Raw genomic sequence first — 18030 nt, forward strand, 5'->3', positions numbered from 1 at the left:
TTTCAACTGTACAAAGCCTGCAGAACACAAAGTTCCTGGCCTGTGGTGCTTTGCTGACACCTGGCAGATAGCTCATTGAATGAAGGTTTGAGATTTCAAACACAATGACTTGCCCTCATCTTTTTCATTTCAAGAGTTAAAAAAAAAAAAAAAGACTGTACTTTTTTCCTTCACCTGGGGGTGAACTTTAATACACTTAAAAAGCTTATTTACACTCACAGTAACATCTTGAAAGTTTAATGTAGCATAGAGAAATCTCTGCTGGAACACCTTCTCTAGACAGCTGATGTGTCCAAGGCATCGTAGTCATCCCATCCCACCATCTGTTCCTTTTACTGCCTCAGGGGCATACCCAAAATGAATTACTTTGAGGATGTGCATGCCTTTTAACTCTACAGGCATAACCAAACCAGTTCAGTTTAATGAAGTGATCAGCCTGGTGAGGAGGGCAACACATGCAGAGCAATAAAAAAATGGGCAATGTGTACATCAGGGTGTATTGCCAGAGCTGCGTGTCCTGTTTGCCAGGATGCACACAAATTTTTTTTTTTTCACCTTGGGTGTGTGAATTTCGCTTTGAATTCCGAGCCCTGTTTAAGATGCCTTTCATTTTCATGAATGTTTGAAGCCGGAGGAAGCCAAATACCATTGTCCTTGCTGTGCATGTATTTTCAGTGCTACCACAGAAAATTGGAGCTGCGGGATTTGGAACATGCAGATTAATTCACAAATACTGTTGCAAACTCTTAAAAAGAAAAACAAGCCCAAGTTTTGTGGCATTCAAAAACGATTTAGGCATCTTAACTCATAAAGTTTCTTTCTTTTTTTTTTTTTTTTTAACTGGCATGTAAGAAAGTAAGAAAATGTGCCAAACTAAGTCGACAGTCTAAAAATGAACATTGTTGAGATCAAGTGTTTAAGATCATCAAGGCATCCTTTCATACAAAAGCTGCCAGGAATCAAACTAAACTAAAAAGAGATAACAGCTCCTCTGTGAATCAGAGCAAACACTGCAGAATTACCAGGAATGTTTTTCTCACTGAAATTGCTTCAGCAAAAAAAAGAAAAAGACCCAACACTTCTAGGAATGAGTTTGGTCTCAGGCCTTTGGTAAAGTCCTCATGAGCAGCTCACAGGTCATCAGCACGAAAACCACCCTTTTGACAATCTGATAAAATGCAATTTTATGTGGTTCTGGACCTAAAGGACAAAGTTTTAAGCCTCCGGCGTTTTCTGTCATGGTGTTTGAAATGAGTTCGCACCTTGAAGCCATGATTAGCTGTACATCCAGTTGTCTTTTTGCACTATGGTTTGGCCTCCTCTGCATCACAATAGCCTTTTTTGGAATATCATTTAAGAAATAAGTTTTTTAAGATACTGACTTTGTTGTAAATACTATGGAAAGTAAGGGACATCTGAAAAAGATAATTTACACACAACATGGCTTGTTTCACCACACAGTTTTAAGATACAATTACTTGGCATTAATGAGGTTTGACTATAGTTTTGAGCAATATAGCCTGTGGTATATTCTATCTCTAGGGAGAGGCAACCTATTGCTACACAAGCTCAGAAATAGCACAAAAGGAGAGTGGCTGTGGCTTGGTATGAACCAAGCATAAATGCCCATCCTGATGTGCTGGGTTTGCTCTATTGCATGTTTAGCCTCTCCAGTCTAACACTGGAGGGAAACCAGGGAAACTGGGGTCAAAAGAGTTGTAAAATGGAGCAGCTGACCAAACCTTTTAACTTCTGTGTGTGCAGACCCTGGCTTTAGACAGCTTGTACCAGAGAATCAGGGCAGTGAAGCGAAGGTGAGTCACACACCTAGATAAAACTTGTGCATCCTACTTTGCAACCCAAGGGCCCACGTGTTTTGGGACATACTATTTAAAAGGATTAATGAGTCCTTACAGAAAATAAATGTGCATCTGCTCTCTGATGAACATGACCTCTTTTGATGCTGTTATCCGAATCTTTCCCCTCCCTGGTGGGTAAATGACATCAAAATCAGTCATGTTGGCTTAACCCACAGAGAGTAAATGTCCTCTAAACTGTTCATTTTCTTCCCTTCTTAAAAAAGCATCAAAGGAAGAAAAGATGGTGTTATTAAATACCTGGGACACAATAAATTCCAGCTTTCCACACCATTTAACTATTCCAGCTCCGCGGCTACGATGTGGATGTTTTTATTATTCTTTCTCTTAACATAAGGTGTCAGCAGGAAATTGAAAAATAAAATCAAAGAGAGTCTTTTCCAACATTGGCATAATTGTCTGTATGCTTGTATGCCATGTTTTTGGCTCATGCCACTGACATTGGGTCATAAAATACTTGGCCATAAACTGGGGGGTAAGCATACATCACGGTCCACGGCCAAGAAGTGATTTGGATGCAGCCATGCTGATTTGGAGGGTCATGGACTTTAACTGTACGGACACGAACTCTGTCATTCTAGTTAATCTCAGGCCTTGAGAAAAATCCCTGAGCAGTTTACTAGTATAGATGTGACCTCCATGGCCTTCAGTCGCAGCTATGTGCCTGATTAACCTGTCTCTGACTGCCAGTTTTTAGAGCAGTTTGGGGCAGAGAGCACAGAATGACTGCAGCTCCTTTAGAAAATGGTGCAGCTATTTGTTTGCAGGACCAGGCAGGCCTCCCATGTACCTGCTTCCTTGCTGACACCTGCCTGACATGACATTGCAGCACATTGTGCTCAGCTGAATGCTCTCTCAGCCTGGGAAGCTGCCTACAACACTCAATGTTCAACGGGAAAGGTGTTTTCTTACTGCCTTGTGCCATCTCCGAGCTTGTTGGTTTGATGACACGATTGGCGTCCTCATGAAGAGCACCAAACCAGTCTTTTAGTCGTGAAGCGAGATTCCTCAGTTCTTTGTCTGTGCAAGCTGGAAAAAGAACAAAGCACCAGACTAAGTCAAGAACATCAGTGAAAGACCTTTTTCCACATAGTCTATTAGAAAAAGATTGTTTATGGTTGTAAAGTCCTTCTTGTTAAGAGCTCTGAAGTAAAAGAGAAGGTTAGGGAAAAGAACGCAAGTTAAAAAGAAAATGTAAGTCATTAAGTATAAGTTGTACTCACATACTTCCTTGGTAGCTGACATGATTTGTGATGGAAGAAGTGACACAGAGAGCCACCCGGAGGTTCTCAATTAGAGCTATGTGACTATTTAACTTAAAAGTTTTCACCTTTTAGGATTTCAGAGAAAAATATCAGTCAAACAGATGGGGAGGAGGGACATACTTGCCTAGCCACACTACTCGAACGAGACGCTAGGAATAATTTATAACCACGTTTGGCTTAGTATACAGCTATTATCACAGCAATAGGAAACATATATACTTATTTATATACATAAAAAAGAAAATTGTTATGTTGCTCTAGTTCTACTGCAAATGAGAGTTTGCCACCTCTGAAGGCTGTCAATTCAATATTTGTTAGCTAGGTAAAACATTTATTTTCTTATAAATTTTTACTGAGAAATATCTAATTTTTCCAGAAATTTATGCTAAGAGATTAATGTACAGCTGAAGCAAATAGTTTTAAGGAATAAAGGTGCATTAGTCACCAGTTTCTGTCAGAAAAAATATTCTTCTTTCTGTATCCTGTTTAGTGCTTAAAATTCACATGCTCAGACAATTTTATTATTCCTTCTCTGCACTCATTCTACATTTTAAATGACATTTCTTGGAATATGGAGCAAGATTTTATGCCGTAGAGGCAGACATCCTTCACAGGGCAAGCCACAATATGTCCTCTCCAATTCACTGCACGTTATAATATTCCTCCTTCCACCTTATTGAAGAACAATTGAGTCCCACAGCTTGTCTTCCCAAGTTAAACTCACTGCTCCAACGACTGCAATGAACTTGCTGATACTTCATGGCTGTGGTGAGTGTTTGTTTGTTCTCACAGGGGTGTTTTTGGGTCAGAAATAACTCTGAAGTTTAAAATAGGACATTATAGTTTTTCCTAAGTGGAAATTTTTAAAGCAATTAGGAGTGGGGAGGGTGGGGAGAAACAGAAAGATTTTCCCATTTTTCTGTAATGCTGAAAGAGTTTGATAGATTTCCCTATTAAAGATAAAAATACAAAAATCACTATCCCACTAAGGCTGAGTCCAGGTAAGAAAAATCTAGGTCTTAAAGAGAAAACAAACAATTAATGTAAAATAAATGGGAGACAATGCAGTATTAACTGTAAAGTGGCCTACATCATTGAAAAAGTGCATCACTTTATTTTCTCACTTAAATTAACGTTAAATTTTACTCATTGTAAACTATCTTACTTTTGCAAGTTAAGGCAAAAATCATACAGCGATAGGACTTTTGGGCCCACCATGCCGCCTTTTCTATAAGTAACATCTCACGCTGCTGTTGTTCCTTGGCTGTTACTCACAAACAAAGTCTTTTATCAGAGAAAAACCACAACAGAAGCAATAGCAGAACAAATTCCATCATTCTGCCTGTAACAAGCCCCCAACAGGAGGTGTTGCCTGAAGGAGTGAGGGATAGGAAGAAAACCGATTTTATAGGTCATAAATATTCAGGAATGAACTAGTTCTAGACTGGCACAAATGAGTTGTTATTTTGTGAATTTAGATCCGTAAAGATAAAGAAATTTCCATCATGCACTGACTTCAACAGAAGTTGAGCACCTAAATATATGTCAGAAGTGACGGAGATACTTCTCTTATATGGGGTGGGAGAAGCTGTTCCTGCAACCCCCGTTGAATTGTCGTCGGCTGATTTTCATTGGACATAATTTTTGCCAAAATATTATTAGGCATCTACAGTAACATGAAACACCATCATAGCTGCCGTTTCAATAACCTGCCTTCACAAATACTTTCTGAGGAGCGTACCGATAATCATACCATCTTTCAGAATTAAAAGCAGGCAGTATCTTTTTTTCCTTCTGCCAAGTAGCTGTTTTGTCCTTTCAAAGTCAGTTTTGCAAAGGAAAAAAAGAGAAATACAGTGCATAACAAGTAAGTGTTGTTTAGCCAATACCTCATACGTGACAGGTTATCCATATGTTCAGAGTATTTCACAAATGTATCTCCACTCAAAACTGCACATATAAACAGAGCTTTGGCTACTGACTGTATCAAGCAGGTGAAAAAAGAGGATTCAGTTCTCCAAGAAATGAGAAATTGTGCAAATTTGATACTTATTAAATATTAACTCTGGCACACGACATCTTTAGGAAGCCAAGGCTGGATCTCCGGACTACAAACGCCCATTGCTGTGCCTTCCTGACACCCTCATCATGCCTTCTGCACAGGCATACTGAGCTTCACAGAGTCAACAAGTCACAGGGAAAAAAAGTAATATTACAGAAAATACCCTCTAGGGCCATTTTCCATGTTCAGATTTGTGTACTTCCAAATACAAAGACAACTCTAGACACCACAGAAACCTCAGGTAAGTCAGATGCTCTGAGGCATACTATATTTTCTCTCAAACTCGTGACGCCATCCTGCCAGTGCAGAGTGCCAGGCAGGAGCTTGGAGCAAGTTCACCTCCTCTCCTGGCCTCAGTACGTGCAGAATGGCCTCCCCAGTGAAAAAATAATGTCTCTAAAATAAATTTTGCAAAGTAGTCATTTGGTTTAAACTGCATCGACCAAGGTAATTTGAATCCATGCTTTTATATTGCAATAGAAAACAGGATTGAATGCACAGTGTAGGTGGAACAGAAGTAGATTAACTAATGGTAAATCAGATTTGAAATTATTCCCCCGTATAGTCCAGCCAATCAAACATGTCAGGAACTGTAAAATTCCATTCATAACATGTTTGGTTTTTTTTTTTTTTTGCTTGTCTGTAATGCGAACCACGTTGAGAACCAGCTTTTACCATGTACATTCCTACTTACAAGAATTTTCTGCCATTACCCAAGTGCTGCAATCCACGACCTACCTACATGTGGGTTATACCCTACAGCTGCTCAGACAGACACAGGACCCCTGAATCCTCCTGTCATTCCCTAACAATATTTCTCTTGATTCTGAATGTGCAAGAACAGGCTTTCAGCTTCTTCTATGCCATAGCTTCCTCAAAGACTGCCTCATTCACTCACTCCAAGGGCAGTGGACCCTGGATGATGCTTTCTCTTGTTTTCACCAACAAGTCTGCAAAATGCCACAAACCCTGCAGATTTGCTTTGGAATTCGGTCTGAGGCACGACTTGACAGTAAGCCCAGAACCAGAGTTTTCTGCATTCTGGAGTTTTGTGAATAACTGAGATATTCCTTAAGTACGTTGTTTAAGGATGATTCAACAGTGGATATTATGTTGAGGTTCTCTCAGGACTGCAGCCTTTCCTCACAAGAATAGCTACTGTTCCATGAGTAAAACAGAAACGAATTGTGCTGGTAATATGTAGTGAATAATAAATTTCTTCATGAAACTTCAAAAATTTAATGCAAAGTTCAGTTAAATTTCTATTCAAGTATTTCATGCCATCAATCTTACCCTCTCCTGCACATTAAAATAGAGGAAGTATTATTTTACATTTTTTTGTATTAAATTTTATTTTAGTGCTACCATGCATTGTTAAAAAGATTCTGCCTAATGGAACTGCATTCTATTTTATTTTATTTGAACATTTTCAGAAGTCTCTAATAATTCTGTATTTGTTCGTTTTGGGACACACTATTTTAGACACTTCAAAGTGGATTGACATCCAGAGGGGATGAGTTTAACACACACAAAGTCAAGCCCAGCCTCCAGCTGGGTATCCAGGAACCAGAGCACTTCCTGATTTATTTCTAGCGATAGAGCCCGTTAGTTACCTATCAAACAATTAGGAAGCATAGCTCTGAGCAGCCCCTGATCTAAGATCCTCACATATAAATTTGCATTAGTATAAGTTATGAAGCATTTTTAAGAACCCTCTTCATGAGAATACAGTGCAAATGTACCTCTTTACTATTGATAGAAGCTTCAAGTAACATTTCTCAGATGAGAAGTATCGGGCTGTATGAGGAATAGATGTGATAATGGGTCTCTTGCTACTTGAGTATCTATAAGGATAGAATACCTAGGTTGCAAACAATATGGATATTAACCTGACTTGAAGCACTGATTAAAAAATCTGGGATGAAGAGAAACACCAAGAGAGGAATCTCTCCACAGCCCCTCTCTAGCAACTGAAATCTGTCCAGTCAACTGTCAACAACCATTTAAAACTCTAGTACTGTGAAAAAGACACAAGTGCAAACACATGCAAATATGCATCTTCGCTTCTGTGTGTATTTTCTTCAAGAGAAGAGAATCTGGCTTCAATTCATTTACTACACCTTTTAAAAAGGGAAAAAACAAGACTTTATCCTTGTTACTCTATCGACGTCACAGAAGTTCTGCCTTAGCAGCCCTCTGATACCAGGTCCCCACGTAACATTAATTGCTGGATCCTTCACTGCTGATGCGCTTCAATGACATCCGTTCATAGCCCACGACTTCCCTGCGTGCAGCAGGTCAGTATAGCTGCTGGTACAAACAGGGATGCTGAGGCAGGTTGGCTAACATCCAGCTCGTCAACTTGATCAAGGTGCACAGTGCTCGGCATCCCACGTGGCAGTGGGACCACGAGCAGTGGCAGAATCTGTCACCTCTTTGAGTCACAGCAATGCAAATGCAGGAGGAAGATCGACTGACTGCTGGATCCAGCCAACATCCTCAGATCTGAATCTGCAGATGTTAAGAATCATCCTGCAGAAGGGATTTAACAGCAAGCACTGAAAGTGCAGATTTATTCCCAAGGGTGAAGCAATTGGTCCAGCAGTTATTTATTCCTAACAAACTGAAAGCACTGTTGCTAAATACTTATTTTCACCAAGCAGAAAACATTAATCTAACCTAATGGAAAGCCATTAGCATGCTATTAAGGCTCAGGTTTCTATAGGTGTGCTTCCATTAAGGACTTTTTCGGCTTTACAGATATATTGGTGGTGAAAATTAACTTCACTCTTTCAGGGAGGGACTTTCAAAAGTGCTTAGTACCAGATATCAACAGTAAAACTGAGCTTACCTGTAGAAGCATAAGATTAAATCAATACTGAATATTCTCTCACATCCCATTTTTACTCCAGCCTAGCAAAACAATACTGTAAAACCTCAAGCCACTAACAAAACAAGCCTTATAACTCATACTACAGTTAACAAAACTTAGTACTAGGGAAGTACATTACTGCATTACTGCTTTAATGTCTTACTTGCTGACATAATGTTCTGGTACTATGTGACAGGCAAGGAGCCCATACTGTCCAGAAAAAAAGTACACCGATACATTACACTGTATTTGACCATGAGCAAGCTATGCAACCAGGTTCACAGAATGTTTGTAACCTGTTTTATATCATCTGACTTTTCTGCTATCAGTCATCTTTCTAGCATGTATCTGTTGTTATTATAATCACCGTTCTTACAAACAGGACTACATTGCTACCAACTACATGTGTAGAGAGTGGTTGGTTTGGGTTCATGTTTTAATACAATACTAAACAGTCTCTTAGGTAGAGACTGAGAAGCAAATTCCCTGTTCCCTGAATGTGAAAGAGGAGCATGTGAACATTCCCTGAGAGCTGAGCTAGTTTCAACTGTTTTGGTACTGTAGAGCAAAGGGAACTGCAAATACAGAGATATTAGAGAAAGAACTAAACCAAAATGCTTTAAAAATGCATATTTAGCCACTGAGGTTAGTCCCCTTTCCAATGGCCATGACAGAATTCAGCTTAGAAACATGTCACTAATTTTGAGTCACCTGGTTAAAAAGATGCAGATGTCCTGCCATGGAGTAGAATGTCCATGTGTTGCGAACACCAATGTGTTGCGATCAAGGTGACCACTACATAATGTGAATAAGAAACGGCAAACATTGCCAGAGAGCCCATCTCAATCCATAGTCTGAAACTGCAGACTTTGAGCAGCAAGAGGGCGTGGATGCGCTCATGGAAACTAGCCCTGCTTGCTGCTTGGCTCACAAGCAGAAAATCAGCTAAATTTAGAGACATATGTAAGACATATCAGTTGTTAAAAGCAGTTCAGTCATTTGTCCTGTGAGCCTGGAGGACAAGTCCATTTAGTTTTGATAAAATGTGACAAAATTTGACAAAAGCACAAACCTACATGACATTGCCCCATAGTGATATTATATTCCTCCAGTTAGAAATAGGACAGGCATAGTTTCAACAATTCAGAAGGAAAAAAACCCTCATTTTTGTATTTTTGAAGACTAACATGACAAAGTTATATGGCAAATCACATATTTAAAACCACTGTAATAACCCGACTTAAAAAGGTTTGACATAAATTTATCGTAGCATGGAAGCTGACAAGAGATAATTCTCATCTTTTGTACTCAGTACTAATTTTTATATTATTCTTTGTATAAAAAGAAAATGTGGCAATTTTAATGAAGCTTCCTCTGACAAACGTCACTACACTTTCTCTCTTGTAGATAAGTCAAGAACTTACTTCACCGTGCTATAATTGTTTCTATATGTGTGTGGATTATCACAATAGGCTTTAAAACTGAAGCAAAAAAAATTGTGTCAGGTTTCAGGCTTCAGGGAGGGTGTCTGCTCCCAGACATGCAAAAGACAAAGTGCACTCTAAAAACTGCTGCTGCAGGAGCTGCTTTGGAAGGAAACATCAAGATAAATTCAGTGCTGTGCTAACCGTGCACTTCAAATGCAACTACGCACACATGCATATAAACACACCCCCCCCCCCCCCCCCCCATGTGGCTTGTAGATGACTCCAAGTGTTTTATCTGTGAATCTGTGATATTTCAGTGATGCAATTGTGGCAATAACTACCTTCACAGATATTTCACCGTTCTTGGCTGGAAAGGGCAATGTTCTAATTTGCTCTTTTCGTTGAGGCCTCAGGCAACTTCTCATAACAATAAAAAATGAAGTATCATGCCAACAATTTTATGAAGTAGAAAGGAATGGATTGTTTGCTATTACTGTAAGGAAAGGTGTTGCATTCCAAACACGCCTTGCTGGTTCAATAAATGAACACCTTTCATTTAAAATCCCTCCTATAGTCACCAACATTTCACCACAAAGTTTTACGTAGGTGTATTTGTCGTACTGCATTTTTGGCATTCACTGGCTATTCTCCCACAGGGTTGACACCCACACTGATAACGAACTCTGATCCTTCTTGTTTTGCCTTGTCTTATAAATACAGCAGCAGATGCCAAGATCCCGCAGTTCAGACTTTGCGACGATTACAGGAGCAGCTGAGTTATTGGGAAGACGAAATAAGCTTTCATCTGAAGCTTCCTTGAAATTGTACATTTAGGACACAAAGCTCAGGTAGAACTGTACAAACAAAGATTGAGAGCTACAAAGCTCACTCTCTAAAGCTGTAGGCAAAGTGTACATCTGCTCTTGTAGTTCTTAATGCAAGTTCCTTTTGTGCTTGCATTAATTGTGAAAACCCTGGAAAGTTCATTTTCGCTAGGTGCTTAAGAAGCCTGGAGGCTTATTTTAAATAAACCCAAACTGTAACGATGCTGGGGGTCTGCCGGAACGAGGCAGGAAGGCTTGGGGGAGTAATATCCCTCATGACATTTTGGCCATGTTGGGTACTAATTAAAATGTTCTCTCCTGCATGGTTCTTAGCGTCCCAAAATTAATTTGCCAGCTCACCCTAATGTTCTTATTCAAATTCTGTCATATCACCTGAAAGAAGGAATAGACAGAGTTATATCAACTGAAAACTAAAGCTGAGCAAATAAAATGTCTAACTAAATGGACTTTTCCAGAAGTTCATGCTGTGCTCTGGATGAAAAAAGTCTTAGTAGAGCAGTCATCTCCCCTCTTGCCTCCCTTCCTTCCCTTCTTCCTCTCTTTTTTTTACAGAGTCTACTCTGAACGGATGTCCTTGACTCGGCAGACACTTACATGCACCCAGCATCTTCTGCGCTGCGTGTTGGAGAAGGCGCTCCAGTTAACCGCAGTCGTGGCTCGTCAAGCATTGGCCAGTCTTTGCAAAAGGGCTGAGTTCTTAGAAAGCAGTGTTAAGCAGACCCACAGCTCACAGTCCATGGGAGGTTTTCACAGATACTTGACTTTGCTGCTAACACCTTAGCAGATATTGTACTCTTAGGCATTTGAAATAATAAATAAGCCAAGATGAAAGAATAATGAAGAGTAGAAACAAAACTCACTGGGGTTAACATGAGGGAATTGAGGGACGGTTATTTTTAGGCAAACAGGATAGGCTACCATAGTGTGAACATTTGACTTTTAGATGGAATTGCTTCCTACAGACCTTCCAAAGCCACAGCTGAAAGTGTTAAGACAACCTGCTGAACTTTTCCACATCCAGGAGGTTGTTTTGCTCCACTTTCTAGAGCTGAACAGGGAGAAATTTTAGATTCTGATCTTCAGTAAAAATGTTCTGAATTACAATAGTTGGAAATAACTTGAGCTGTTGATGATAAGGGCAGCTGCTAGCTTCCATAATGAAAATGGCCTTGAGCTTGAAAGAGCAAAACTCAGGTAGTAAGATTAGTAATTTGACAGTGTTTGAGAAGAAATGGGCAGATCTATTCATGTTCAATCAGAGCGGGAAAGCAACAGCCAAGAATATAAATTGAAAGATTATATATAGAGAAAAAAGTAAAAACATAACATGATTTCACAGAATGTCTACGTTAGAGCATAAGCACATGCAACGCTTCTCAAAAAAATAAGTTGAAAATATGGCTATATATGAAATGAAATGCAAGACACTTGTAATTTTTACAGTTCCTTGTGCAATCACAGATGGTTCTAAGCCGAATTAGGAAAATAACCCAATGGCAGTAGATAATTTTTGTAAAGTGTCATAGTAAACAGGGATATTCATTATTATTCGATGCCATTCTTTTAAAATGCATGAATTTTTGAGTGGTTCATAGGATAAATCTACTTCTTTCACAGAGTTCTTTTCTTCTGACACTACTCCATCTCTGTAAGTTTGTTCATATCTAAAATTCATGAGCTCCCAGAGAGTTACTGGGGTTTTTTGTTTGTTTTAATAAGAAGAGGTATAATTTTTAGCCTAGCATGATGTGTGTGCTGGACTGGTAGATCAGTATTCTGGCAGTAAAGTTTGTGCTATCCACCTTTACAGTTATGATCACTGCTGCTACCTGAAGAAACCAAGTGCAGAACATTGTACAGAAATGCAGCACTCTTGTTATGCAGCCTCTGAGTATCTATCACACAGCATTTCCAAGAGGGCCAGTGAGCTCAATGACTGATCTGCTGTCCCATAGGAAGAAAACTACCCCACATCCTTCTCAGAGTCCCTGCTGTGATTTAGGTTACTGCGTAAAAGCTGCAAGAGGGACCCAGGAATTTATTAGAAAGACTCTTTTTTGGCAGGAACTGGTACTCTATCATACATAAAAAAGGTAGAAGCAATTGAGTAGATTCACTTCATTTTTACCGGAGTCCGCCATCTTTATTCACTTCCTCAGGGACCCTTGAAAAGTGATAGATAAATCCAATTTGCCCATGCTTGAGCAGGAGAGAGAGAGAGAGAGATACTTGTGAGTCAGCATATGCTACCAGAAACTATTTTTCCCCCTCATTAACTTTTTTGCACATCAGCTGATTTTTATTTTACACCGTGCATAGCCCTGTACTTATTTTCTGTGTTCCCTACTGAATATTATCACATCTGATACCACCAGGGCTTCATTAATGTAAAATGTTGTCATGTGGTGAATTATTCCTAAATGAGAAAACACAGACAACCCTAGAAGAGAAAATGAGGAGTTGTTGGACAGCATGGAGCCAGGAGCATTTGAAGACATCTCACAGGAATTCTTCCAGCAAATTGTTGGGAAAACTGATTGAAATTCAATAAGAAAGTGCAAATGAGACAACATAGCTCCCCAGTGGATTGCAAAGATCTCCTGGAAGGAAATCAGAACTATCTCTGCCTACCACACCTTGCAAAATCAAGAAATGGATAAATCCCACCAGGGAACACAGCATAGTAATGCGGTATTCAGGGCAATATGAAACAATCAAGTGAAGAAGTAATTTTGGTGAGGAAATGCAAAGTACTTTGAGAATCAATTTTGAATGGATTTAAGATCTTGATTAGGATTTTATTGGAACCAGTGTTACACCTGTGAAGTGTCATTAGCTTCACAGGAGTGAACGGCAATGGGTACATCAGCAAACTCTTGTCTGGGTTGGTTCCCAGATGCTCAAATGCATCACACTAACAAAGGCATTTCGAAATATACTTCTCACTGTAGGTGACTCTGAAGGCAAAGGAGGTGCATCACAAGCAGGGGTTTGGCTTCTGATTACACAACTGTCTCCTGTGGTGTGAGCAACAGAGACTGTGGAAACTCCTTGAACGATGGGACCTTCACCAGATGTGAAATGAGGAAGAACTTCTTCCCTTACAAAACTAGTGATAGGAACTTCCTTGGATTTACACTGGCAAAGTGGTGGAGTGGCTGAATTTTTAACAAGCTTAGGTTTTTTTTTTTGGCTGAGAGTCACTCATGTTTCAGCTGTTATGGGTTCTGCTTCTGGAGAGAAGAGCTGGGGGGCTGCTAAAGCACAAAGCAAACTTCTCCGGGGTTAAAAAGAGGACAGCTAAGCTGAGCTGTGTCAGGGAAGGCTGTAGATCAAAAAAGGCTTAAACCCCCCCACTGTCTGTTGTTTGCCTACTGTGACATGTACTTCCTATACCTACAAAACTTCATTTAACAGTATAAAGAAAAGTATGAGACGAACATACTAACGAGCACCTGGCCAGTTAGATGCTGTGGGAATCAATAACTTCAAAAAGTATGGAATGGAGTTGCAAAAATCTCCTACTAATGCGTATTTTGAAGAATCACTTATAGAAATGTCAATTATTTTCTCAGCCTTTCATGTACATTTGTGTATTTTTTAAGTCTTTTAGAAGGAGGATTGAGTTTTGTGTATTCAAGGATACGATTTACTGAAAATGTCCTGATTTTTAAAAAATATTTGCACTATTAAAATATTTAACATCAAAAAAAAAAAAGCAGCAAGTAAGATCAAAACCATTCTGTGGCATTATGGCATTATGAAAACCATAAGCTGAGCAATTCTGAAAAGGATAAAAATGGCTTGTGTGCAAGAATTTATTTATTTATTTATTTTAAATGACAGATTTGGAGCTGTGGCTGAGACAGCTTTGAAAGCGCCCAGGCTGACAGGGTGTATTGTAGGGTAGTTGTAAGCCTTCATAGAAGCAATTATTATCATCTCCCCTAAGTACAGACAAGTCCGTGAGCAAAAAGGCAAAGAAAAGGAGAACAGGCTGGCTGGGAAGCAGACCCCCTTTCCCAGGCCTAGATGCTTACTTGCTGATGGCTTAAGCCAAAGGGAAAACAATCTGAATCCAATTTAAACTTGAGTCATTCTGCTAAAAACCTAAATAGCTGGAACTGCACCTGCTGAAAGAACAGGCAAGGAAAGAGCAATGTTCTGGGAGGGGGCCAATGGCACTCGTTTGAATGTCGACCTAGTGCGGTTCTTTCAGAGCCACTGCCTCTCAGCCCTCGCAAGCGTTCTTCAGAGTAATTATTTCATCAGAGCGGCCATGGATCAATGCTCTCAAAGTGATCGCAATGAAAAAATTCTGTAAAAGTTCCAGCAAGGTATCCCATAGAACCAAGCATCTGGAGCGCCACATAAAATTTTACATTGTGCAAACATCAGCAGCTTCCCAGTGGCAGCTTTTTTTACTTGGGAACACCGAGGCCATGCTTCTGACAGGTTTCTCTCACGCTGTGCAGAGGGATCTACAGGAATTCATCCTTTAGTTAAACCAGTATTTTGCCTAGATTTTTTTTCATTTATCAACCCACATTTCAGCACATTTAGATCATATTATTAAAATTAGACTATGGGCCCGATTCTGTTTTTCCAAGGTTCTGAATTGACTTGGGTGCAACTGAAAGATGAGTCTGACTTCTCCAGGTGCAGCACACTGGAAGACTTTTTGAACAGATTATTCAGTCTCCCTCCAAAAGTAGCCTTGTGCATTGTAGATTTCATTATTCCTTTGATACTCCTTAAAATGCAAGGATATCTTTTCATACTCTGGCCCTTTCAACTATTATTATTTTTAATTCACTACAGTGCTGGAATGTACTTTCCCATTTCATCACAAGTTCTTGGACATTAAAATATCCGTAGGCTTACAGACCTTTAGTACAATATTTGCTATCCCCGTCATTTTCAGAAAAAACAATCATTACACTAAAGGAACAAAGTCCCATTATTTTATTGTAAGCTAATAACCGGCAGGATGTTTTGCATGCGTCTCATTGCAAAGGATCAAAAAGAATTTCCTACTATGTGTGCTATGACTGATCATAGCTGGTATCCACAAATCTACACACTTAGTCAGTGTAATTCTACTTCTCTAATGGAAAGAGTCAGACACTACACCCACAATCATCCTTCAGGACGATAGTGTCCCAAATGTCAAATCTTCTGCTAGCCAATGTGGCCACGGGGTAGCCGATGGCAGAATTGGGTGGTTCGATTTTTGTGCGGCTAATAGAGGATTGTAGTTTGGTTGATAAATCTGGTGCCCAAAGGATTCAGTAAACTTGATAATCAACTCTTGTTTAAAATGTAATCTGTGGAATGGCTTAAAGTGTCAATGTTAAATCTGGATGAGTAAATCCAAATGAGTAAAACTATGTATGAGCAATACTAATTAACGGCAAAACCTATATGTGAAGCTGGATAAAGTTAGCTATTAGACCAATTCAGACTATTCTGAACAATTTGATTTGAGGAAGCTTTAATGTTTCCCTTGATTCTAGAGATAATCTTTCATCTGGAAAAGAAACACTTGAGCAGGTACCCAGCACTTGTAATGGGCATTAATGGAACAGTGTTTTGCAGAGTAATCTGTGGGGGCTGGGGCCACTAACTGGAATCAACATTTTAACAGCGATACCAAACTACTCATTTTGTTTCTGAAAACTGCCAAATAAAACACAACAATTATGTCCTGTACTAAATAACACAGACTGCTTTCTTCGTTTATCATTTCCTTCTGGCTAACAGAGGCAGTGCTGCACTGCTGGTGCTATCAAGTCCTTGTTTTCAGCGTGTATTTACAAACGGCTTGGGCACCAAGGGATGCTTTTTATCTTGGGAAGCAAAAGCAATTTTATTCCTGGTTTCTAGCCAGAAGATGATGACCAATAATCAAAAGATCTGTACAAATATGTATTGGAGTGTTAATATAAACATTTATAGTAACAGAGTTTCAAGGGGTACTTTTTGGTGTTTACCTAGAAAAGCAGTCATATCAAGAGACATACCAAATTAAAAATTTTCCCCAAAAAATAGGTGTGAGAGCAAAATGCTTTGCAGGAGTTTGGGGAGAAGATGTTGACTTGCCAGTGATGATGGAGGTTGGCTCACTTCTGTGGGGAAGGAGGGAGGGAAGAAGTGAAAACTAGGGTAACATGTTATAGACTTCTGAAGGAGGTTTCAGGGTGTCTCTCCTGTCTCAGGGCTGTAAACTACAGTCCAAGCCATCAGACCAACAGTTACCTACAGTCACACAGACTTGCATTAGGTATTCCCTTTCAGCAGAAATGCTGACGTGTGTTTCAACAACCAAACACAACACAAGCCAACCAAGGCTCTGAGAAAAAAAAAATCTGCTGATATACTTCAGTGGTTCAAACACAACTATTTAAACATCGACTTTATTTGTAAGTGAAAGTATTTGCTTTAAACTTGGCTAAACTACGTGGAAGAAAGCAGGCATGAATGATCTGCTGGTACTTCACACAGTTTGATAGTTAGATTACTGTTTTATCAGGACTGTTCTGCAAAACACAGTGTTTCTTTTGTTCCATGGTGAAGGTAAAATGCATAGAAAGAATTACATTATATATAGCTCAAGTGGACTAGTCCAGATTTACACTGACATAAATTGCAATAGTGTAGATTTCAGCTCACTGCATAGCTTTTTCTTGCCTAATTGGTTGTAAAATGGGTTTGGAAGTCAACCCAGTATTTTCAAACTAAGCTGCTGCAGTCAAGACAGTGGGGTTGCACTATGGTAACAGGCATTTCTCCATCCTGTCCCCACATAGGAACAGTACAAAGCCTTCCAGTGTGAGAAACGAAAATTTACACTTTTTTCAAGCATAAAGTTCTCAAGTATTTTTACAAATATCATTTTTGAAAAAGTTTTGTTCATTTGCTACAGCTGTAAATAACTAAACACAAGAGAAATGCACTTACAATGTTAAGAAAATCTTAGAGAAGTCACTGGGAAATTTGCTTTCTTTTCTTCTTCCTGAAACCTTCACTGGCAGCAACAGGAGGTCGGATTTAAGTATGCATGTAACAACAGGTGAAGGACACGCACATTCACTCTTTTGCATAGCAGGCAGATTCAGAGCTACCCCCATACAAGCAATAATGCAAGAAGAGCCTCCTTCAGGTGTAAAGGCAGGCAGTAAACAGAAAAAAATATCACCCTTGGATGCATATCCACCTGTCTGTAAAAAGCACTGCTGAAAGCCCAATTATTTTGATGGATACTGAGGAGAGCAAAAAAAAATAAGGACTTATGCAAATCACAGTGGAAGAATTCAATGTATTTCTAAAAGTATCTCAAGAATTTACAGTAAATAATGCTTTCAAAGGAAATGCTAATCATTCTGCACTGAAAGCTTCTGATCTTACCATCTTTACTTCAGATCATATTAGTACTGTGCACCATTACAAGAAAGTGTTCTTTGAAGCATGTGCACTCTATCTTCCTTCTATTCATCATAAATACCCTCTCTGTGAAAGTACACTTTGCCACTGTGCACACATTTTTCTTTCTAAGATTTAATTCATTTCGTAAAGTGTCACGCAGAAATCAATCTTGCCTGTACAAGTTCACAAGGCCTGATTCATTTAATAAATGATTTATTGACAACTCTGAGATAGAAAATAATGGAATACTGTTATTA

The 18030-nt window shown here is 39.3% G+C and overlaps 1 protein-coding gene across 1 annotated transcript in view; it reads right to left on the minus strand.

Annotated features, from left to right (window-relative positions):
- SPOCK1 (SPARC (osteonectin), cwcv and kazal like domains proteoglycan 1) overlaps positions 1-18030 on the minus strand; it is a 311125-nt gene that overhangs the window by 11318 nt on the left and 281777 nt on the right. Inside the window, exon 6 of the mRNA XM_086470913.1 lies at positions 2790-2906. Within this exon, the coding sequence (XP_086327039.1) occupies positions 2790-2906 (117 nt within the window). The remainder of the gene's footprint in view (positions 1-2789; positions 2907-18030) is intronic.

The sequence above is a fragment of the Leptosomus discolor genome, chromosome 10 (genome assembly GCF_034619465.1).
Source record: "Leptosomus discolor isolate bLepDis1 chromosome 10, bLepDis1.hap2, whole genome shotgun sequence".
Taxonomy (NCBI): domain Eukaryota; kingdom Metazoa; phylum Chordata; class Aves; order Leptosomiformes; family Leptosomidae; genus Leptosomus; species Leptosomus discolor.